Source organism: Cupressus sempervirens, chromosome 9 (assembly GCF_028749045.1).
Source record: "Cupressus sempervirens isolate cs-2001-9-10 chromosome 9, ASM2874904v1, whole genome shotgun sequence".
Classification (NCBI taxonomy): domain Eukaryota; kingdom Viridiplantae; phylum Streptophyta; class Pinopsida; order Cupressales; family Cupressaceae; genus Cupressus; species Cupressus sempervirens.
In genome coordinates, this window is record NC_143126.1 from 442,499,289 (window position 1) to 442,524,073 (window position 24,785).

Here is a 24,785-nt window from a genome sequence, read left to right on the forward strand (position 1 = left end):
TTCCTGAAGGGAAACTCTTTGCCTGAAATTTATTTTTAGAAGCTGAAGAGGAATCCATGTCACGAGCTTTCTTAATGGCTTCCTGCAAAGTGGGAGGGTTGAGAGCTTTAATCCACCCTCTCAACGGATCAACTAACCCATCCATAAATAAAACCAATAGCCTTCGTTCAGATACATTTGTTACTAACACTGCAAGTTTCTGAAACTCTGAAATGTATGTTTCCAATGAGCCCCACTGTTTAAGCTAGGCTAATTCCTTGAAATGGAGTTCTGGATCTTTCTTATCAAAACGTTTAATCAGTCTCTCCGTAAACTCCACATATGAGGTAATGTGTGCATGACCCATAGTGATCATACCATGATGCCACCATTCGTGTGCTAACCCATCCAGGTGAATTGCTGCATACTTAATAGCTTCTTCCTCAGACATAGGATTCAATTGAAAGTATGTGTCAAGCTTTTGAACCCAAGCTCTTGCTGTAGACTTCCCCGAGCCATCATAATATGGTAACTGTAGTTTTCCTACTTTCTTTCGTAGCTCATAGTTCTGAGTCCTGTCTTGTCCACGGGGCATATGCTTCATCCGCACATCCATATACTCTCTAAAGGTGATTGCAGCTGTAAAATCTGGTCCTCCTGCTTCCCAATCTCTCCTCAGCTGATCCTGTATGTCAGTGATCTGGGGTTCTGGTACCGGCTGCTCTGGAGCTCTAGGAAGGAACGTAGGAATCATAGGCCTTGAACTTACTGTCCGAGCTTGCTGGGGGGCATGACCGAAATTGTTCCCAATTTGTTCGCCTCCATTATGTCTCTCATCCTGATTATTCCCATTCTGATTGTGACCATTCTGATTATTTCCTCCACCTATGTTAGCGTTCAACCCCATTTGTCGAGCCATCATCTGCATCATAAGCTCCATTCTCTGATTCTGTTCTTGTGCTCTTTGTTCGGCTAATCGCTGTCCCTGTGCCAGGGTGTCTAATAACTGTAAAAATCTTTCCTCTTGCGGATCTGGACCGGCATTCCCGCCTCTATCCATATTGTAGTTGTAGTCTTGATCAAAAAATACCTCCCCTGTGTCTGTATGACTGGATTCTATGTCCACCTGGATAGATGAGCTAGACTGTTCGCTCTGCAGGTCAGAAATCCTATCTTGTCTTGCTTTGGTATTGCGAAAATTATAAGGCCTTTGTCGCATGCTCTGATTTTAGTGTTTTGACATTTCGTCAAACACTTTCCCTCCTATCCAGTTGTTCCAAATTCCCTATAAGACCTCCACAGGATGGCAGGACTTATAGCTCTGATACCACTGTAATGACCCTCACTATAAAGGCCACAAAAACCCTCAAACTGAACTTAGGAATTTTGTCAAACACTTGGCGTGTAACAGTAACAATATTCAGAATATGGTAATTTCAGATTTGATACTTTCAGAATATAATCACAGAATTACAATATATATAAAGCCATTGAACTATATTTCAATTACAATGCAATAAATTCTGAAATTATTTTATTACCAATTTTGGACTGATTATTACAATGACTGTATGACAGCAAATTTACCCAAAAATTGACATATATTTCAGAATGCAAGAACCTGGTTTGAAGAACTATGGAAGAACACCACGTTTTGCTGCAGATCGTTGATGAAGACCTCCAATCGCACCCCCAAACTGTCCTTAATTTGCTGCTGCTGCCCAAACTAGCAGGGCCGTACCAGGCCGTACCTGTACGGCTGCTGAAATAAAATAATATTAGGGTTTTGGGACCCCCAAATGCAAGGAAAATGGGCGCCTAGGGTTAGGTAGTAACCCTGTAAAACCATAAAAAATAACTCCAAGGGGTTGAGGAGATATGAGCAATTATGTGGTTCCGAACCCTGCTTTGCCAATTCTGAAAATGCACTTATTCTGTCTTCAAACTCTTGTCAAATGCTTCTCCAATGATAGGGCAAATCTGAAATCCTTATTCCAACCAAAAACAAACCCTAACAACGAATTCTCAATAAGCTCCAATGAGATGGCTGAATACCAACTCCAATTATGCAACAATTCAGGTGATATTTCACACCCTCAAAGTCGCCAATCCAAGGGAGTGATTCGTTCCCAAAGATCGAATAATTTGCAGATCCAAAGTCCACAAATGTCTTCACAATGAAGAAGTATAAGAGTTCTCCAATCCAAGCATGTCCAAATGAGAGGCCCAGCCCTCTATTTATTCACTTTTCTAAGAAGTTGCTAGAACTTCTAGAAACATCCTTTATAATTTCTCATTATAATGCACTTTTTTATAATAAAGTAATTTTATAAAATAAAAAGTGCAACTCAAATTAAAATTATAACATGTGGGCCCCAATATCACATAATGATAAAATATAACCTCTTAACACTTCTTCAAGAGCAAGATATGACTATCTGATCCGCAGAATTGACTCTCTTTCCACACCATTTGCCTACGAGAGTCTGGAATAGGCATATCCATGATCAATGCCATGTCGAACTAAAGAGGGGACATTACAAAAGCTCCTTGTTGTATTCCAAGTGAAGAAAAAGTGCTTCCCAAATGTAAAGGTATGAAACTGTATTACTAAACGTACAATAATTGTCACTTAAAATTCAAGAACGCATTCCATAAAAACCAGTTCATTTCATTTTTATTTTTAATGGTATCCATATAGGCATTTGAAATCATTTTACCACTAGCAAACCAATTATATTGTTAACCTATGGTTGTAAAATTTAATATTTAAGGATTGTCTAAGCAAAGTAATTGTGACTGATATTATGTTATGAGTACTTATATACAACATAGATCTCTCCATTTATCTTTTCCCTAAGGCTGACCTCAAACACATTCACTTAAAAATGTTTTTTAAACTAAATATACATAAGTATGTAGAGTATCAGTAAAAAAAAGTACAAAAGCAAATATATAATACAAAAACAAATCTTATAATTCAGAATTTTGGCACTAGCAATTGGCCATGTGCACTATATATAGCATGTATTTATAGAACTATGGTGGCTAGGTGTGCATCTAAAAAATTGGATATGATTTGGGATTGATTCCTAAGACCGTGCAACAAGAGCACAAATCCTAGCATCCCAAAGCCCAAACTATTTAGTGAGTGACACCCATCGGCATTAAGGGCGGCATTTCCATTCCACACATGCCATCACAAGTGGATTCCCTCGTGGACACAGGGTTGTTGGCTCAGGCATGTTGTTGTTTGGTTTCTGTCGAATAAACCTATTATATATATAAAGTATTATTGTATGAGAAATTAACAAAATAATATATCTTGGAATACTAATATATATAAACTATAATTAAATATATTATATTAATTCCTATTAATCGAACAGACCAAAAGACATGTTTCTTCTTGGCCTATGCTCTTTATAAATAAGAGATCGCTGCCATTTGGAAAATATATACCAAAGAGGCAATACAATTACATTTGCAACGATCTAAGAAAATCAACATGGTATCAGAGCTAACGGTAAATTGAAAAAATATGAAGTTTTATTTTAGCGTCTCATCCCGTTTTTGGAATTGTCTCCTGCAAAACAATTCCTCGTCACCAGATCAGACAATTCCCTAATAGCTGCGAAAGAAAAAGTGGTTGTTTACATAGGTTTGAGCAAAAATAACTTCTCCCATGCATACTTATGTGAATCTCTCTACATAGTCTACAAATGGGATTGGGGCTTCTATGGCTAGGGAGATCGTTTCCCTGAAAACTTATTAGAGTTTGTGCCCTCGACTAATAACTTGTTCATCTTGACTTCTACACGGGTTGTCAATTGGTAGAATGGTTCACAAGTGTTACTGAAGAGGCGTGTGCGATCAGTCTACTTCTCTATTATGTCACCCAACCAATCCCCATCATTTGTGCAAACAATAGTGTGAGTTGTTGACCACACATGACATGTAGTAACAACAACATAGGTGTGACAATATTTATCAAAACTGTCGTTGGGGAAATGTATTTGAAATTCAAACATAGGGAGATTCCATGATTGTGGTGCCGATAGAGTTGCATAAAGGGGAGTACAACGCGTTGCTTGATAACTTCATGCTTCAAATTGACTTCTCAAATATAATAAAGTCTCATTAAACCCGAGAAACAAGCATGAGGCCTCACAATATTGTGGTAATAGTGTTCTTAATAGATCCAATGGACATCGCAAGGGCCTAAGCTTAGTCCTTTATAAGAGATACTACACATTACCGCAAGGAGATTACAGACACATGCCTGTTCACCAAATTAAGTATTTTTTATATATGCGATGTAGAAATGATGATCAAAATAGCATGTTTATTGCTCAGGATCATTACTTGTTCCATGTGCATTGTGGGGTCTCGATATGATCACGAAGTGAATGGAACCGATGATCATTTAAAATGCAGACAATTTGTGAAATGGTGGGCAGTGTGATGATGATAAGGCTAGATAAAGATTTCTAAGGATGGTCAAGGTGCGCCTATTGATTGACCAACATACAAAGCGCATAATTGAGAGATGAGCGATATTTGCAAGTTGGGCAAACCTGCAAATGATAGCCCCGTTAAGCATTCCACTTAATACACAAAAGAAATACAAATATATGGTTGAAAATACAAGAGGAAGGCAATTCTTTACTGTCGGGACCCTTTTGAATCAGATAACTTCATTAAATTATAACTTCGTAAGGTGTAGTATCGATGTGAGTATATGATCAGAATACTACACACTGAAGTCATCAATTTAGCGAAACAGTGGTAGAGTATGGTCACCACAAACCAAACACAAGGACAACAAGACCCCGAGCAAGAAAAACATTTAACTTGCAATTGACTCATGTATGTTGACCATACAAGCACATGCGAAAAGGTTGAACGCTTACCATGGTAAAGGGCGTCTTAGTGAACATCTTTGAATGGGATCCATAGGATCGTCATATCCACCAAGGAAGCTACTAAAGGATACAACCCATAAAGGAAAAGGAGATTGATATCAAACCAATGGGAGTCTGATACTCCTTGAAAGAGAGGGAGCAAATAGAGGATATGATTCAACCTTCGGTGATTCAGAGGGAGTAAACCATGTTGAGATGAATTCTCCAGTGATCATTAAGTTGTAGTAGTCAAGAGGATTGTGATTCATAGATATACCTCGTGACTATGTGATTTAAATGGGCCAAACCCCTGTGTACATCATGAGGAAGTGACGACTTCCAAATGATGTCACTTGTATCTGCGGAAGTTATTGAAAGGTAACGATCTTACAATAACTTAATTTTCTATTATGATGGATATCTTACTATATCTATGTAGATCATAATAGATTATACATTTGCATGTTGGATGTTTATATGGTAAGCATTATGAGAATGCGTATGCACATACCTTATACACATTTTTTTAAGTATATGGTGAATGTTATGCAAATTGATGTTCTAAAGGCCATTACTCACAGTAATTGATGAATATCTTGGATCTCATTCTGGAGGCCATTAGTCAAAGAGTATTTGGTGAATATCATATATTTGTTATTCTAGAGACCAATACTCATGTAATTTTGAAATGCTGAATATCATTTGTTGATATCTTGCAGACCATTACTCAAAGTATTTAGTGAATATTATATGTTTATATTTTGAAAGCCAATACTCATGATATCAAAATGTTGAATGTCTTCTAATCAAAGATATTCTTATATTACATTGAGGTAATATATGGTCATATATTTATCCTCCCTAGCTAAGAGGGATTGGTGTTGTTTGGTAGCTTTTGTCGAATAAACCTATAATTAAAGTTATTAATATATTAATTCCTATTAATCAAATCATGTCTCTTCTTGGACTATGCTCTTTATAAATAAGAGATCACTACCATTTGGAAAATATAGATCGAAGAGGCAATACAAATACATTTGCAGCGATCTGAAAAAATCAAGAAGCCATCTAGTTTAGTTACATGCCTGCCAACACGACAGAGAAATGTGCATCAACATACAGCCAAAAGCATCACAGACCCGCCTCACTCCACAGGGCTCAACTCAAGACCTAAGCTCTGATACCAAACCAAGTGACCACTAAACCAGAAGCTTAAATTTTTTAGTGTTAGCGAATGGCACTCACCAACACTAAAAGGAGGTTTTTCCCCACTAGAAAGCCACAGCACACGAACCCTCTCATGGACATGTGGCTACTAGCCTCACCATCTATTTCAGATACACACCCCCGTTTGCACAACAGAAGAACATCCACCAAAATTCAACCATGGGCATCACAGCCACTTTGAATTGTTTGCTTGTGCACATGCTTCCATATTCGGAAATCATTAAACAATGTTACAATACACATGCCCAACCATTGGCATTGACAAGAGCTGTATTCCAAATTCATAATAGCATACATTTGATCCACTAAGAAACTTGTTTAGTTTTCCTCTTTGTCTGAAATTGTCTAATTTGGCCTTCATTATCAAATGGCACACTCATGACAGTTATGATGCACAAAGTTGAGAAGAAATTTGAGAATGTCATCTAATCATGCCTTTTATAATCTCGGGTTCAAATCAACTGTGATCCATCAAGAGAATTCTCAGACAAGACATGCCATATCATAATCGGAATCTGTGGTTGTATTGAAGGAGTTACTGAGAATTATGATGTCATATAATAATAATAGCTGTCTGGTTGCCGACTTTCCTATCTAAAGCAATGAACACTGAAATTGTCCAATTTGATTGTGAAGAAAAGTGAAGAATATTAAACTTGTTGAAAATTGAACACAACTTTGACAATTTGAAGAGCTCATTCAATAATATGTTATGAAAATATCTAACCCACATGAAACAAGTTATTCACAAGCATGAGGTAGCATAGTTAGTAGATCACCTGAACTGGTACATTGTGAAACTTAGTATCAACATCATACAATCTGAAACTGCAAGAAGAAAAACACATGCATCATCATATCATAATCAGATGAAAGAAAAACACTGCATTGATCTTTTAACAGCAATGACATACTGATATTTAGTACAAGTCATGACCCCAAGAAAAATAGTTAAGGCAATGGAAAAGCTACTTACGTTAATAACTGGAGAATCTCAAAATAATATGTAATTCTCAGTTTTGTTATCCAGACAGGATCTAGTGAATTCAAAATTACTTCCGTACGACCTAGCTCTTCAAGTGAACCATCTTGTTTCTTCATATATACAACAGCCATGGGATCACTCTGCAAGAATTTAAGAACCATGTTATATAGAAGATACCAGGAACAGGTTGATCAGGATGGAATGAATTATTTAAATTCTAGTAATTAGTAACCAATTAATGAATAACTTCCACAATCAACACTCTTTCATAAATAATGGCAATAAACAAGGTATTTTATAATTTTTCTTGGACAGCATTCCATTAATTAGCAAATTTCAGAAATTGTTGATAATTACATTAGCCGCTCGCCATAATTTCAAAAAGAGTTAGCCATGTTTTCATGTAGAATGAACATGAAGTTATAAGAAAATCAAAATATCCATTTATTAATAGAAAACTCTATGTTTTTCCTCACAATTATCTCACAATACATTTTCCGTGAATGTAGAAAACTTGCTAGACTCTACAAAGACTCACTGATCATTGAATATTTGTAAACTACTAAAATATTTCATTCCTTAACATTCTCCCTGGAAGTCAATAATATTAACATTAAAATCAGTCATCAAAGGGCTTTTATTGATTCTTGTTGCACATTCCATCCTGTAATGATTTAATGATCTAAATGAAAATAAAGGACACATGCAAGGCTTCATAAATTTATGACAAAATGAACTTAGATAAACAGTATAATATTTTGCATGTACATAGCCCTTTATGCAATATTAATAAATTAATGGACCGTGTTTCAAAAATTAAATGGTGCATACATACTAACTTGTAGAAGCTCAATATTACAAGTACAACTTCCCACCAAAAGAAACCTAAATCACAATTAGATGATGTGTGCTCTGTACAGAACTGAGTTTGCAGATTCAGATCTGCATTTGAAGTCGGGAAGGAAAAATCTTAGAAAAATTTACCCACTGAAGTAAAATTACTTCAGTTTTTTAACTTTTTTATTAATTTTGTAATTTTAAATTAGATGTGTAGGACATTTCTAAACAACTTCACACTGTGCATGTTACATCCGAAATTTTGTTTAATTTAAAATATCCCTATAGCCGTTGAAATTTTATGTAAAGTTGATTGACTGGTAAATTAGTTAAACATTTGGGTTTCATGTGAAATGGAAAAGTTGGTTGTTCGTTATAATTTCATGGAAAGTAAAAGGTGGTTAACCATTATGATGTCCAATAAAAATGATTAGTTGTTATAGTAACTTTAATTTTATAATGAGGAATATGTCATTATCATGGTAATTCTTTCTTTTGCAAGAGCACGACTAAGGAGGGGAAGCATTCCCTGAGAGGGAATTGGGTAAGGGGCACCAATCCACCAATGAGCGAACAGGAATGAGTTCTAATCACCCTGGCTAAAGGCAAACAGCTAGGCAAGCAAGGGTATATTATGGACAACCATGAGCTAACTGGGTCAATATATATATATATATATATATATATATATATATATATATATATAAAGCACGAGTATATTATGGACAAAAATGAGCTAACCGGGTCTATATATATAAATATACATATAAGAAATTCTAAGCATAAGTCAAGCTAAGAATAATTGTTATATATATTAATAAAGTAAAGTATCATTATCATATGGAGTAAAAATATTATTTCCATCTTATGATTAATCATTATGATGTTCTATAAAAATGATTACTTGTTATAGTAACTTTCATTTTATAATAAGGAATATGTTATTATCGTGCTAATTCTTTTTTTTGCAGGAGCGCGACAAAGAGGTGGAAGCATTGCCTGGTAATTGGGTAAGGGGCACCAATCCACCAATGAGCCAACAGATATGAGTTTTAATCACCATGGATAAAGGTAAACGGCTAGGTAAGCAGGATTTTATTATGGACAACCATGAGCTAACCAGGTGTGTGTGTGTGTGTGTGTGTGTGTGTGTATAATAAAAGAAATTCTAAGCATAAGTTGAGCTAAGAATAAGTGTTATATATATTAATAAAGATCATTATGATAAACATATGGAGTAAAAATATTATTTCCATCTTATGTCAATGTTTTAATTATTATTTCCACCCTTCACAATGGTTTTAATATTATATCATGTGCCGCCATATTTTTTATGTTCTTCAACTGGGCTTTAAATTTTTTTGGCCGGCCATTTTAATTTTCTGATATTACCACACATGTTACCGAAGGCTCTTTGTTTTGAAACTCTTTTTGCCACCTTTTACCTCATAATCGAGTGTGCAACCTTGAGAGAGACAAGATTTTATATGTGTGATGGCTCTTAATCAAAATCATTCCCACTACATATCAAAGAGATATCACACTCACATATTATTCTGAATTTCGTATCTTTGCAGTCACATTGTGTTCTGAAGTTCTTCCATCACAGTCCCATATTGTTCTGAGATTCATTCCATATTTATACCACAACCACATACAGTTCTGCATTTCATACAAGAGGTTCCTCTTGCACGTTGATTCTGCAAACCTACCGTGCCAGGCACATAGTATCATGATTTATTACCATAGGCTGCACATTGTTGGTTTCTACTCTGTGATTGCAACCCCAGAGTTTTGGGATAATAATAGATTGAATTCAATTACCAGTAGGTGCCAAGAAGTTATGACAAGCATACCAGCTTACTCCAGCAAAAAGGAAGAGAAATTACCTTTCGCAGGTCGTGCATTCTCTCTGTGTTGCTATTGATTTCAATTTATTGTACGAGTCTGGAAGCTTTAGCTTGGAAGTTAAAAAGAAAGCAATGATATCATAGTTAGAGGGTAGCTCTGAATGAATTGTTTATTTACTTATGTCTGATTTTGCAAATATGCACAAGAGTTGGATAATCTGTTGCAACTAGTAATAATTCTCTTTTCAGAAGTTATGTTTTAACTTGGAATATAGATCCAACCAGTGCAATACTGATACAGGGGTGTCTTCTATGCGCCCTCTGAGATAAGAGATGGCACTCTCAGGAAGGGATCATAAAACAATCATAAAGCATCATGAATCTTTTACATTGATGTTAGCCATAAGCCTAGGCTGGGAAGACTGTAGTTGGCTGTAAGTATACAATGTTTAGTCAGCCACCCCGGAAATTCATCAAGATGACCAACAAGGTCAAGATGAAAGGTGTGGACTGGTAATCAATGAACAGCGTATTATCCCTATATGATAAGAGAAAGAAATCAGTAACTACTAAACAAGTAATGAATAAAAGCAACCTCACAAACTGAGCCAGCTCATGATAGTCCAATGTATAGATGAACAGCGGATTATCCCTACATGATAAGAGAAAGAAATCAGTAACTAGTAAACAAGTAATGAATATAAGCAACCTCACAAACTGAGCCAGCTCGTGATAGTCCAATGTATAGGTCTTGTTTGCCAAGTTGAGTGGTGGGTGATCGGATACATAGTGCCCACACAAATCCTTGGCCAAAGTAGTTAGCAGCATGCTTCTTGTTGTGATCACTGAAGGTCAAGGTTGTTAGAAATTGCTAGATAGGTTGATGAGAGGCATCCACAGCCTAGCTGGCTGCCTAGTCAACACACCAAGATGCTCAGTGGCATGACAGTGGCGTCCCAAGCCTATTCCCAAGGTAGAAAAAGCCTTTCTCGGTTGAGACTATGTGGGGATACTTAAGGGAATGCGGTTGGGAGGTTAAGCCCATTGACAATACTTCTCCTCTCCACCAAATGCCAAGAATTGCACTATACAAGGATATGATCTGCATGCATGATAACTTCTCATCAGGCACCTTATTCTTATGTCTTCGCATTTTCAGTTGATGTATGTTGTAGATGGTTAATATAGCTAAATCAATTATTCTTTTCAATAGATTAGGATTCAGTTATTCTGTTATAGTCATCGATCCCTTTCATCATTTGAATGCATGGAGGAGTTATTACAACTGTTCATGTGAATAAGAAAGATATTGTTTATTTTGTTTATAATTAATTGATTATTTAAGTGGGAAATTTTAGCATGTTACAAATGGTATCAAAGCTCTAGGTTCAACATTGAACCTTGAGCTCATCATTGTCTTGCTTAAGTAAACTGAAAAATGCAATGTTAAACAAAAATAGGATGCAGACCCAAATTACTCCTCCAAAGAAACCCCACCATCCTATCTTCTTTTTAATTAAGAACGTGCCAAAATTTGATTACTCTTGTTGTAATGTACCTATGGATGTTGAAAGTCTAGCCCATGGCTTGCTTCGATCAAGAAGGAACAAGTTGTTGGCTTCTGATTGGACAGAAATTAAACTACTTTATAATTTGTAAAAAACTACCTAGGAAGTAGCTAATTCCCATAATTAGCATATTTAAACAAGAACAAGGACCAACTAACAAAGTGTGGAAAATACTCTATTCCACAGTTGCACCAAATACCTCCCACCTTTGTATTGTGTTGAGACTCATGGGCATTGCAGGGTTGGGAATTCTATGTGTTAGGGAGGATCCCAAGGGACTGTAAGGCTTCAAGGTTGCGTAGGAAAGCACCTTAACCTTTTTTTAATGTCTTGTGCTTATCATCTAATGATGATTAAGCGGCGAGAAGGCCATATATCACATCTTGTGCTCTTGTGTGGACTAAGCTAACTTGCATAGATGAAACTATCAATGCTTATTTATGATAAGATGTAACTTTTGACCTAAAGTTTTCTGTGGAAATATTGTGGTGATGGGAAAATAAAGGCCTAAGTCACATGAATGGGAAAAGTGAATTCCCTAATCTTTACAAGCAACTAACGAGCACGCATAGAAGATCTACCTACCCGGTGAGAACCCTATGCTAGATGGTACATATGACTAACTTATTTCAGTTACTAATGACCAGTTTATGATCTAAAGATGAGTTGACTTAAGAAATTACAGCTTGAAAGGTAATATCGACTCTTGATATTTGAATTGAAATGTTATCTCGATAAGCTATTGACATTTTGAATGAAATAAAAGTATTTTTAGTGCAGATGTATGAGTATGATAGGAACTAGATATTAAGTATCTACTAGTAGGGACAAATCTATGTGATATCAAGGTATGATAAGAAAACACAGGTATGTGTGTGCTATTATTTGCTTTTAAGGTAGTACGCAACTTGATTATTATTAAGTAATTTTTAGACACAATGACACGATGCTACATCGGAAGATTCTGATGAGATATTCCAGAAACTTCCACACCTCTTCCCAAAAACATAATTATAGTTGGCTATTATTATTTCAAATTTTGAAAACATTGTGATGGGATCTTGTTTGAGATTTTATGACAGCCAATTCTTTCATTAGGGATGTTCCTTTATGAGAACAATTACAGGGTACTTTGTGTGTATGGTACACTTATAGTTTAATGCCTATTTATCTACATTTGTATAGCTAACAAAGAACATAAAACTCAAATTGTTACTGTCTATTTAAATAATGATTGATTCTGCACTGAAGGTGCAAGTGCTTTCTTATTATTGAGAACTTGGCTTGTGACAATAGACAGAAATATGAAATATAATGTAATCCAATTTGCATGTCATACGAGCGAAGAAAATAGGAAATGACGACATAAGTCAATTGAGAAAAAAATTATGATACGAGAGTAGGAAAAACAGTTCAGCATTAAACGGGTATGAAAAAAAATTCATGGAAGCTTTGTGAAAATGTATCATATTGCTTGGGATTTCAAAGAAAGAAAGAATTAACAATTCTATGTTGAATATGTTACAACATCATGATATATTTTCAGCAAGTTGTCATGTTCTTAGCCCACTTTGGGATGCAAGGTGTCGCATAACTTCTACTCCCTCTTTGTGGCCAGCAAAAGTCACTTTGTAAATTTGAGTTGATTTTCATTTGTCTTCAAATTTGATGAACTTGAAAGTGATAAAGGACTAGCTTGAATCTTTTTTTTAGTTTCTTGTGAGCGCCTAGCCACCAAATGCGTTCCTACCAAGCGTGGGTTTGCTCACTTTACAGCTTTTAATTTTCCTTTCCTATTACCTTGTGGATGCAATTTGAATTTTTTGTGAACTTCATTTCAGGGTGGCTAGGGTGTGAGTTCTATGTTACACTAAGGGAGTAAATTGCAAATATTTTACTTGCATCTAAACATTTGAATTAGTATGCACATAGGCGTGTAAATTGGAAATACTTTGTGTGAAATCAATAATATTGAACAAGATATATGATATGAACTGATCTTATGAGAAGCATTTTATGGACCATGGGAAGATGAAATTGTGGAAATACATCTCCATGAACCCTTTTATATAACTTACACATCAGTGATTATATATGAGATATTGCATAATACCTATATTTATGAAAGCATATTATTATGAGCTTCAATGTGGATAAGCGAATGGAGCTAACCAGCCTATGGTTGGGATATCTATAGGTAGAATCCCAAGGAATTAATAGGCTTTTATGGAAAGATTGGACCCAAGGTCTGATCCACCTGTTCACTTATTTGACATTTAAATTGCTTACAAAATTAAATATGATTATAAAGCATGAATCAGCTACAGTTTAAATCTCCATGCCTTTAATAAAAATAAACAAATGACCTTCTATTTTATTATTAAAATAAAATATTTGAATTCATATTACAAAGCCATATTTTGCTCCTATTCCTCCTTACAAGTGAATCCAAAATGCTTTAGTCTGAATGATGTGTCTTATTTTGCTTCTATCCTTATTTATATCTTAATATTTTAAACAACATGACTTTTCAAACTCAAAAGTTGTTTCTTTTCTTTATAATAAATCGCACCTTTTCTTTCTTAATTAATTTATCACATAATCGTAGCTTTGTAGTTTCTTTTAATATTTGTAATAATTAAACATTTGATGAAGCTTATGAGGTATTTGTCGTGCATAAATACAATTGCAATCATCAATTCATGAAGTTAATGATTTAATATTAAATAATAACTATTGCTCTTCCTCCAGCATAGCACACTCTCCGCTATTCCTTCTTGATGATTCATGTTCCAATCTCTTCTTTGTCCAACAAACATCAATCAAAATAGCATTTGCGGCCTTCAGTGATACATTCAATGTCAAATCCAAGTTTATTTATTCTTTGCTCGATATTATGAATAAATGTTGGCTTCGTATACTTGATGGTTCCTCTCACCTATTGGGGGTCCTCTACAAACGCTATCCCTACAGGCATTCCTCTGTAATGAGAGTCAACCTTTATATGCAATATTTCTTTCAAAATTCCTTACAAGACTTTTGAATTCCAAAATACATCATGATAGCGAAGTTGTATATGAATACATGTGTACAAATTGACCTCTCCGCTTTATTTCTCACACCCCTCTAACTCTCTAGATTTATATATGCATAGACCCTAAAGTCTCTTCCATCGCATTGGTCTTTAGTTTGAAAGTTACAGTGATCTTGTATTAATTTGGAATAGTGTTATCTAGGCAAATCGTCCACACAACATGATTCCTTGGATGCTCACGAAAATGGCTTTTTAATCTTTTATTGGTAGAGTTGGTGAATGGATGTTCACCAAAGCATGGTGCCTAGGATTTGCACAATCATGATTCGTTGGAAAGACTTAGGACAATCAAACAAATGTAACTGGTGGGTGTAGATTCGTTTCCTCTTTACATATTCATGTAGATATTAGTGAAACTGATTATTGTTGGACTAACTGCCAACGTTCCCCTTCAAGATTCGTGACATGGCTTAATCGCCCCTGTGTTCTATGAGTCCAGTGGTTGTATTGAGTATTGAGAGGTTAATCTTTTGGTACAACAACAACCCTAGTTTGTAACAAGTGGTATCAGAGTTTGGTCACAAGTTTGAATCTCCTTAGGTAACGCTGAGGGGGGGATTGTTGGACTAACTGCCAATGTTCCCCTTCGATATTCGTGACATGGCTTAATCGCCTCCTATGTTCTATAAGTCTAGTGGTTGTATCGGGCATTGACAAGTCGATCTTTTGGTGCAATGGCAACCCTAGTTTGTAACAATTATAACTCTTGCATTTATCTATGTCATTGATATCCAAATGTGTTGCTAATACTATGCTTGCTACTATACTCCCTCAATAGTTCAAACTGGATACAACCCCTAACAACATCATCTTGATGTCATTTGGTATCAATTTTCTAAAAATAATAACTAAATGTATGCAAAACATCTACCTTCCAATAGACATTTTGAAGCTCATGCCTAACCGCTCTGCTACGCCTTGGCAAATGCAATGATTCTGTTGTTTCCAATCCCTATTGCAACTTCCTTCTTGGGTGGCCCAAGCCCATTTTGTTTCTTTCCCAAATCATATTTGCAAGTTGATAAAGAAGAAGAGACATTAATCATATGTCAACATTAGGAATGAACAATGCAATATTGGAAGCAAATTTTCAAATACTGGTTGCTTGCATCTGAGCCACGAGGAAAATGTGTAACAATCTCATAATTGTAAAAGATATAAAATTCTAATTCATCGTTGCTAGTGGAATTCTGCTTGATCAACTAGTCTAAGCAAGTTGTCAAAATCTGCAAGAAGATATGCCAAACTTGCAATTGGTAAGTGCTAAATACCAATGAAATCCTACATATTTTATAGATCAATATCATAAATGGAGGCCCCGATTTTTGCCAAAAAATAGAGCTCCATCACCACCAATGAGCCAACATGAGTTCTAATCACCACGGCTAAGGGTAAACATCTAGGCAAGAAGGACTATACTATAGAAAACCATGAGCTAACCAGGTCTATATATATATAAAATAAAATAAATTACTAAGCATGAATCAAGCTAAGAATAATTGTTATATATAATAATAAAGTATCATTATGATAAACATATGGAGTAAAAATATTATTTCCATCTTATGTCAATGTTTTAATTATTATTTCCAACCTTGCCAATGGATTTAATATTATATCATGTGTGGCTATATTCTTTATATTCTTCAGCAAGCGTTCATTTTTGTTTTGGTGGCCATTTTAAGTTTATGATATTACCACATATGTTATTGAAGGCTCTTTGTTCTGTAACTTTTTTTGCCACCTTTTACGTTATTGCTCATTATCAAGACAAGATTTTATGTGTGATGGTTCTTAATGAAAATCATTCGCACTCTATATTAGAGATATCGCACTCACATACTATTCTGAATTTCGTATCTTTGCAGCCACATCGTGTTATAAGATTCATTCCATATTATACCACAACCACATACAGTTCTGCGATTCATATAAGAGGTTCCTCTTGCACATTGATTCTATAAGCCTACCGTGCCAAGTACATAGTATTGTGATTTATTACCGTAGGTTGCACATTGTTGATTTCTACTCTATGATTGCAACCCTAGAGTTGTGGGATAGTAATAGATTGAATTCAATTACCAGTAGGTGCCAAGAAGTCGTGACAAGCATACCAACTTCCTCCAACTGAAGGAAGAGAGATTACCTTTCCCAAGTTGTGCATTCTCTCTGTGTTGCTATTCAATTTTAATTTGTTGTATGAGTCTGGAAGCTATAGCTTGGAAGTTAAAAAGAAAGCAATGATATCATAGTAAGAGGGTAGCTCTAAATGTAGTGTTTATTTACTTATGTCTAATTTTGCAAATATGCACAAGAGTTGGATATTTTGTTGCAACTAGTAATAATTCTCTTTTTAGAATTTTGGTTTTATCTTGAAAATAGATCCAACGAGTGCAATCTTGATACAGGGTTGTCTTCTATACGCCCTCTAAGACAAGAGACAACACTCTCAGGAAGGGATCAGAAAACAATCATAGAGCATCATGAATCTTTTGCACTAATGTTAGCCATAAGCCCAAGTTGGGCAAGATGTATTTGGTTGTGAGCATATAATGTTTAGACATCCACCCCAAAAATTCATCAAGGATGACTAGCAAGGTCGAGATGAACAGTGTGGACTGATAATCAATGCACAGCAAGTTAACCCTGCATGATAAGAGAGAGAAATCAGTGACTAATAAACATGTAATGAATATAAGCGACCTAACAAACTGAGTCAGCTCATGGTAGTCCAATGTATAGGTCATGCTTGCCAAGTCGAGCGGTTGGTGATCATGTACACAGTTTGTTAGGTAGGCTAGTGGCATGCTTGTTGCTATGATCACTAGAGGTCATGGTTGCTAGGTGTTGGTAGTTAGGTTCATGGAAGCTGTCCATAGCCTAGTTGTTTGCCTAGCCGACGCACTTAACACCAGGATGCTTATTGGCAGTACATTGCTGTCCCAACCCTACTCCCAAGGCAGGGAAAGCCTTTCTCAGTTGAGATTGTGTGGGTATACTTAAGGGTCCACAGTTGGGAGGTTAAGCCCTTGGCAATGCTTCTCCTCTCCACCAAATGCCAAGACTTGCACAATACAAGGATATGATCAAGATACACAATAACTTCTTATTTGGTACCTTACTTTATGTCTTCGCATTTTCAGTTGACGTATGTTGTAGATGGTTAATATAGTTATATCAGTTATTGTTTTCAATAGATTAGGATTCAATTATTCTGTTAAAGCCACTGATCCCTTTCATTTGAATGCATACAGTAGTTATTATAGTTGTTCATGTAAATAAGAAAGATATTTTTATTTTCTTTATAATTAATTGATTATTTAGAAGTGGCAAATTTAAGCATGTTACAGTGTATATTTTTCAAACATCCTAAAATATTTAAATTATGTTTAGGTTTCTTAAATGTAGTATTAAATTAAGTTTTATCTACAAATATTTATAGATTTTAATTTTATATTTCAAGTTTTAGTTTAGATTTATTTTCAAGTTGAAATAACAAATCTTTTTATGCACTTAACATAAAAGATAGTAGTATGAATAAAGCTTTTCTATACATAACACGTGTAACCCAAGCAAAGGCTAAACTTTGATGGGACTACCAAAGGTATCCCACACATGTTGCCTAGGGTAATCTCTTTAGATTCCAATTCTCCACTTATAGTAACTTGCACATTGATTAGCATAAGAGTTAACATAAAAAATCAAGTTCAATTAATGTCCTTCTCAAAGGTCCATAACGATATTGGTATTTGATAGGGACACAAAGCTTAAGAATCTCAATTAATACCATGACAAATGCCAACTTATTATTTAGTAGTTTAGGGATTGAAGATTGCAAGCTCAAGTGGGTGAAACTACATGATTACCTAGTGACCATGAATTGGTAAGCTTCACTCACATCCTAATAAATGAGAACTAAGAGCCAAAAAACACACTAGCTTAAGGGTGTGTTATGGGGTACCTCTTGTGATTTGGCCCCAACAATTTCCACATGACCCTCAATTTGTCATTGTATATGGTGCATACCTTAGCTCCTAACTCCTCTATTTCCCCCATGCACATGTTGAGATTTCCTTAAATTCTCCTATAATATTTCCTAACCCAAATCACAAGAAAGGCGGAACTAAGAACCAAAAAATACACTAGCTTAAGGCATCTTGTGGGTCATGTCATGTGATTTGGCTAAAGCATTTTCCACGCGATCTTCAATTTGTCCTTGCATAGGATGCATCCCTCTACTCCTAAGTTCCTAACTCTTCTATTTCCCCCATCCACATGTTGAGGTTTCCTTTATTTGTCTTTTCATATTTCACTTTACTTCTATATTCAAGTTAAAATAACAATTTGTTTATGCTCTTAATTTAACCACAATAGATAATAGTATGATTTAAGCTTTTATATACATAATAAACATGGGTCATGTTGATGAGATCAGTCACAAGAGACATTTGATAGCTGCAGTGAAATAGTCTCAACCCTTATAACCCAACCTAAGACCAAACATTGATGGCGTCGCCAAAGGTATCCCACACTTGCTAGCTAGTGTAATCTCTATGGATTTCAATTGACCACTAAAAGTAAATTACTCACTAATTAGCATTGGAGTTGACATAAATAATCCAAGTCAAGTAATGCTCCTCTCAAAGGTCTGTAACAATGTTGGCAAATGATAGGGAATTAGAGCTTAAGATAAAGATTCTCAATTAATATCATTATTAAAGGCAACTTATTATTTAGTAGCTTAGGGATTGAAGATCACAAGTTCAAGTGGATAAAACTACGTGATCAACTAGTGACCTTGAATTGATTAAGCTTCACCCACATCAAGAGAAATGAGAACTAAGAACCAAAAATCACACTATTTTAAGGGAATCTTATGGGGCACCTCATGTGATTTGGCTCCAACATTTTCCACATAATCTTCGATTTTCCCTTGTATAGGATGCAACCCTCTTCTCCTAACTCTTCTATTTCCCCCATCCACATACTAAGATTTCCTTTATTTCTTATGTCCTATTTCCTACCCTCTCCTCTTGATACAATTTAACCCCCCAACTTATCTTCTCTGACTTTATATTATCAATCATCCCCCTATCTTGTATTTGGTCCCCTTTCTTTTTCTACTCGTACAATCTCATTTTCCTGTAACAAACCTCAAATAGGCGAGATGTTATTCAAGACAAGCTTAATACACAGCCTCTTTTCCAAGATTTTGTGACTTCTATAATCTATGTAACCTATCAACTCATTCAATGTCACATTGAGCATTTTTATTTGATTTGGACAATTAAGGGAAATTGACCATTGTTTGTTTAACAAACATTTGAGGGCAGCAAACCTTGTTAGAAAAAAGGAATCACAAGCATGGGAAGGTGGAAATGCGGTGAACTAGATACATTTAACATTATTTCTCTTATGAACTCAAATCCCAGTACTTGCTTTCCACCTGTGACAATTTTTTCATCATTTTGACTCTGGAAGTAATGAATCTCTGGCACACCCACATATTGTCTCACCTTTATTTTTTATAGGCTTTTAATACTAAGAGCAATTTTCTCACTTAGAAACTAAGATTTAGTCTGCAAGGAAAGGAAGTTTGAGGCATATGAAGAATCTTGCAGCTAGCTCACACATCAGGTTTAAGCTCACCGGGACAAGAGCAAAAAAGTAAGTGTTACATATGTACAGGATTTCATTCTTACATGTGAGATAAGGGACTAGAACTAGAAATAGTTAGATGTGAATGTAGATTCAAGCTCTTGAATGAATGTGGAAGGACCCAATAAAAGCTAACAATTTAGTGTACCTACAATAGAAAATTTGATGTAAGAAATGTTGAGCACAATACAATCAATTGCTAGCTCAAATTCTCAATTGTGACAATGTGTTGTCAAATATAGTTGGTTCCTTTCGACTTCATGAAGATCGCAACTTTCTTGAAATGGTAGTGCAAAATTTAGGAGAGGCCAATTACTACAAGCACCTTCTCAAATGAAGCAATGCAAAGTGTTGAGGCAATAACAGCCAAATAGGTCTGATTTTCCACTTAAGCTTTGGTGTGAATTCCAAATTTCTCTGCCCCTTCCTCAAGCAAAGTAAGTGGAAAACAAGCTGATGAGTTTGATAATGAGATAAAGATACTTGGCAAAATGTAGTAAAACTGGTATCTATCAATCTAATTCCTCCTACAAGAGTGAATAAATATGGCATTGGCATAAATTTTATAATAAAATATGACATCACATAAGGATTCCAACTAACATAAGATGTATCTGATCAACTTTGAAACTTTTTACTAGTATGATCAAATTTTCAAAAATAGCATCTTAATGACATCCCTTTCTTCCATTCTTAGAAAAAGATAAAATATCAAAATGTTTGCTTGAATGAAGAACAAGCTATCACAATGTTTTCATGTCATTCGCGCTTACATTCATATAAAATTTTATATAAGGAATGCAAACGTGTCGAAAGATATGAAGAAATTTAATACTTTGGTTTCTAATTGCATATTCAAATTGAAAGATTGTGAAGAAATTCCATGCTCTGCATATCAAAATTACTTGTGAATTCCATTTGCGGATACATTTTTCATTTACAGTGGCATACAGATATAAATCCAGTTTACTAGAAAAAAAATCAGTATATAAAGAATGGTAATAGCATGCTCTGCATATTCTTTAAGCAAGAGGTCTTATCCTTGTTATATATCCCTGACTAGATGTAGAAAATGATAGCTCCAACTTGAGAAATATAGTTACAATTTGTCCTACGTATGCTAGTAATATCTTGCAAAGTGTCTGCATTCATTGCATTGTCAATATTGTATGATCAGACATCATTTGCAATCATGCCATATTTGATTTCAACCTCCTCTTTGATTGCAATAAACACCTAGATAGAGATGCATCCTATAGATTTAGTGAAGTGGATTTTTCTCGTTGTATTTAAGAGTTCTTGTGTACTCTTGGATTTCAAGTTGTATGGGTATTCTTTAATTGAGAAGCCTAGGCCCATGCAAATCTCCCAAATTAGCTTCTTCAAACAATTGGTTTTAGCATGCTCTCAAGGTTAACATTTGATGCTTTCCTTCTTATATTGTATTTCTACCTTTAGCTTTTTTGTCATCGGAAGCATTTCTCTCTAGAATGCTTTTATTGTCCTTGTTTCAATCTCACTATTGTCATTTGAACATTCACCATCTTTCATTTTTATTTTCCACCTGACAACATTTGGTCTACCCTTTCCATGTCCTTGGCCGGATCATATGCTTCAATGTAGCAAGATGGTGATCACTACCATAATTTTCTTCTATGGTGAAAGAAAAAGGCCTCCAATGAGCCATTTTTGCTTAAGGTTGTCTATTGGTTCCAATTGTAATTTCACCAATAGTTATTGTAACCTTCAACTATAAGCTCTTTTGTTCTAATGCTTACCTTACCTTTTATTATAGATCAAATTACAATCTCATTGCCATTTACTTCAACTGTAAGCCCTTCTATTCTCATACTTAGCTTGCTTCGTATTATAGCTCACATTGTGATTCCATTCCATCTCTTCATTATTTAAAGCATGCTAGAAATGACTTCATTAATCTTTCCCAAGTACTTTTCGAGACTAGATCAACTTCTATGTAACAATCAACAGCCATTCATCTTTAGATTACAAGAAAGGAAGGAAGCCAATAGCCTCTATCTTCCAAGCATTCACTATGCAAAACATTTCATAGGTATCACAATGTCATGTGAGCTCCTCAAACGCATGCTTATGAATTTAGACAACTTTTGCCTTTCAATACTTGGACTTGACAAGGGTGTCACCATCCTCTTCTAACACATGTCAATGCCTTGAACTAACTTAACAAATTCAAATACTTTGATGCTTCAGTTACACTCTTAGATGTGTGGAAATCCTCAACTCCTCTTGCCTAAGTTTTCCATAAAAGTTGCCTTCAATTTCATTATATGTTTTTGGTCTAAGAGTTTTATATTTGCATGCTTCAACCACCTCTTCCTCGATCAACAATTATTCACTGCCTTCAATGTTATTCTCCAATATTGAGTCTCTGCACTATTCCCAATTCTTCTACATTTGTTAGTCTATCTAATTGGTCCGAGAAATTGGTCAACACTTCGTCAAGAAAGTGTAAAAGTTTTCTTATCTCTTGTCACTTCTTAATTGTATGGTTTCTTGGGTTTGAATTGCTTTTATTTTCCGCTTGAAAGTTTTGAATTTTACTTTCACTCTAACTTCAACTTAATTGACCTCCAACTGCAATCTCAAGGACTCCAACTTGGGAACAATGCAATTAAGGTAAAATAATGAATATGTTATTAAACAAAGATCATAAATGATCTATATATACAAGTATACACAAGAATGTTTCTATGGCAAACAAAGAGAGAAAGAGAAACATTCTAAAGAAAAATAGAATGAGAATTCTTCCATATTGAACAGAGAGAGAATACAGAAACATAGAAGAGTAACCATTAGAAATAGAATAATTCTATGGAAGAGAGAGTGTAATGTCCCCACTATTTAGGGTTAGTTTGGGACCATAGTGATTATAAAGAAACTGGTAAGTCCATAATAAATCTAATTAAATATTTCATATCTTTAATAGGATGTCTAATGATTAACACTCATAATAAATGTTCTCCACCAAGTCAATGGATCGTACTATGACATTCACAATGAATGCCCTACACCAAGTTATACTTCGATCATTCTCCACCGAGTGCACTTGGATCATATCACTGTAGGAGTTGATAAAATCCAACTCCACAACTCACCAAGATCATTTGCATGCAAATAACTTATCGAAGGGAAACCAAGGAAGGAAGAGGTGGAGCTTGGAAAAACCCTAAACATACTTGAGAGAAGATATTGCAAAACAAGAAAAATGTATTTACAATGAAAAGAAGATGTGTTGTGAAAATACAATGAGAGAGCCCGAATATAAAAGCCTCATGGAAGCTGTAGAACAAGCTGGAAAGTGGTAGAAGATAGGGTTGACAACTAAGCACACTTCCACAAAAAGGTGGAACATGCTAGAAGGGAACAAACTCCAATGTTGTCAACAACTCATCACTACAACTATTTACTAAATGAATTAACCTAAGTAAACTTAAGTAAATAGAATAAATAATTAATTATTAATTATTTACTCTAACACCCCCCCCCCCCCTAAGTGCAACTTAGGGGAATGCCTTAAGCTCACAAAACTAAGATGAAATGCAGAATGGGTCCCGACAACAAGGCCATGTTAGGTCCCATGTACAATGCAAAGAAATGCAACCTTTGAAAACGGAGAAAGAGGGAAAGCCTCATGGGAAAAACCCTCCCCCAAAAAGAGGTAACCTAGTGAAGGACTGAAGAAGCCTCCAACTCGAGAAATGTCCTATAAAACAAGAAAAAAAAGTGATCATGAAGAGCATCATTGAAGCATGAAGAAGCTGCAAAATCTGCCATCAGAAAGAGACTGCTGATCTGAAGAACCTCCAAGGAAGAAGAAGGCACAAACCCGTCTTTCCTGCATTGAAGTGGTACTACCATGTTTTTGTACTCTCTTGGTGGAATTGGGTATCTATAACGAAGCTCCCTTCCTTATGTGACTTGGTGCATGCACAATGATGTTTACTATCCTATCAGCTTGGTGTCCAATGACATGGCAGTCTAATCAAATTTGGTCGTGTCCAATGGTCTAATCATGTGCAATTTCTTAGCTTTGTGTTGAGATATCTCTGTATGCAAGATGGTAGAGTAGTGTACCCGATGTATTCCAAGATCTTCAATCTTTTGACTTGTGCTTCGTTGGTGACAAGACTTCATTATTTTTCCTTCCTTATTCCCTCGTTAGACTTCACCATTAAATACTACCTTAAGCCTCCCAAAACACATCAGCACACAAAGTATCACATTTATTGATTAGTGTTAATCTGATCCACCCATAACGTGATGTGATCGAGGTTTAATTAATTCCTATTATATTGAGTTTGGACTATATTTGACTTTATTTTATTATCAGTATATCTTCTTTATTAATGTATATTAGAACTATACACTATCTTGTTTTTAAATTATTAGTAAGTATTTATTTATTTATTTATTTATTTATTTAAATGTTGCTCAAGATTGATAAAGATATTTCAATTGGTAATGAGTAATTATATTTATCTGGCTATTTTACAAAGAGGCATTGTTCAATTTATAATTTAACCAAGGCTTATTGTAGAGAAAAACAAAATTAGAGATTTAACTCTAATACCCTCCCTTAATGGTTAATCTAACTTCGAAACAAAAAGGTACAAGTGAATCCTCGAAAAGTGTAAAAGGCAATCT

At 35.1% G+C, this 24,785-nt stretch overlaps 1 protein-coding gene across 5 annotated transcripts in view; it reads right to left on the bottom strand.

Moving 5' to 3' along the window:
* LOC149539207 (protein BONZAI 1-like) overlaps positions 1-24,785 on the bottom strand; it is a 79,127-nt gene that overhangs the window by 14,463 nt on the left and 39,879 nt on the right. For all 5 annotated transcript variants that reach the window (XM_089800540.1, XM_089800541.1, XM_089800539.1 and 2 more), the window contains exons 3-4: positions 7,087-7,235; positions 6,890-6,938 (exon numbers count right to left, since the gene is read on the bottom strand). In XM_089800540.1, coding sequence (XP_089656666.1) covers positions 6,890-6,938; positions 7,087-7,235 — 198 coding nt within the window. The remainder of the gene's footprint in view (positions 1-6,889; positions 6,939-7,086; positions 7,236-24,785) is intronic.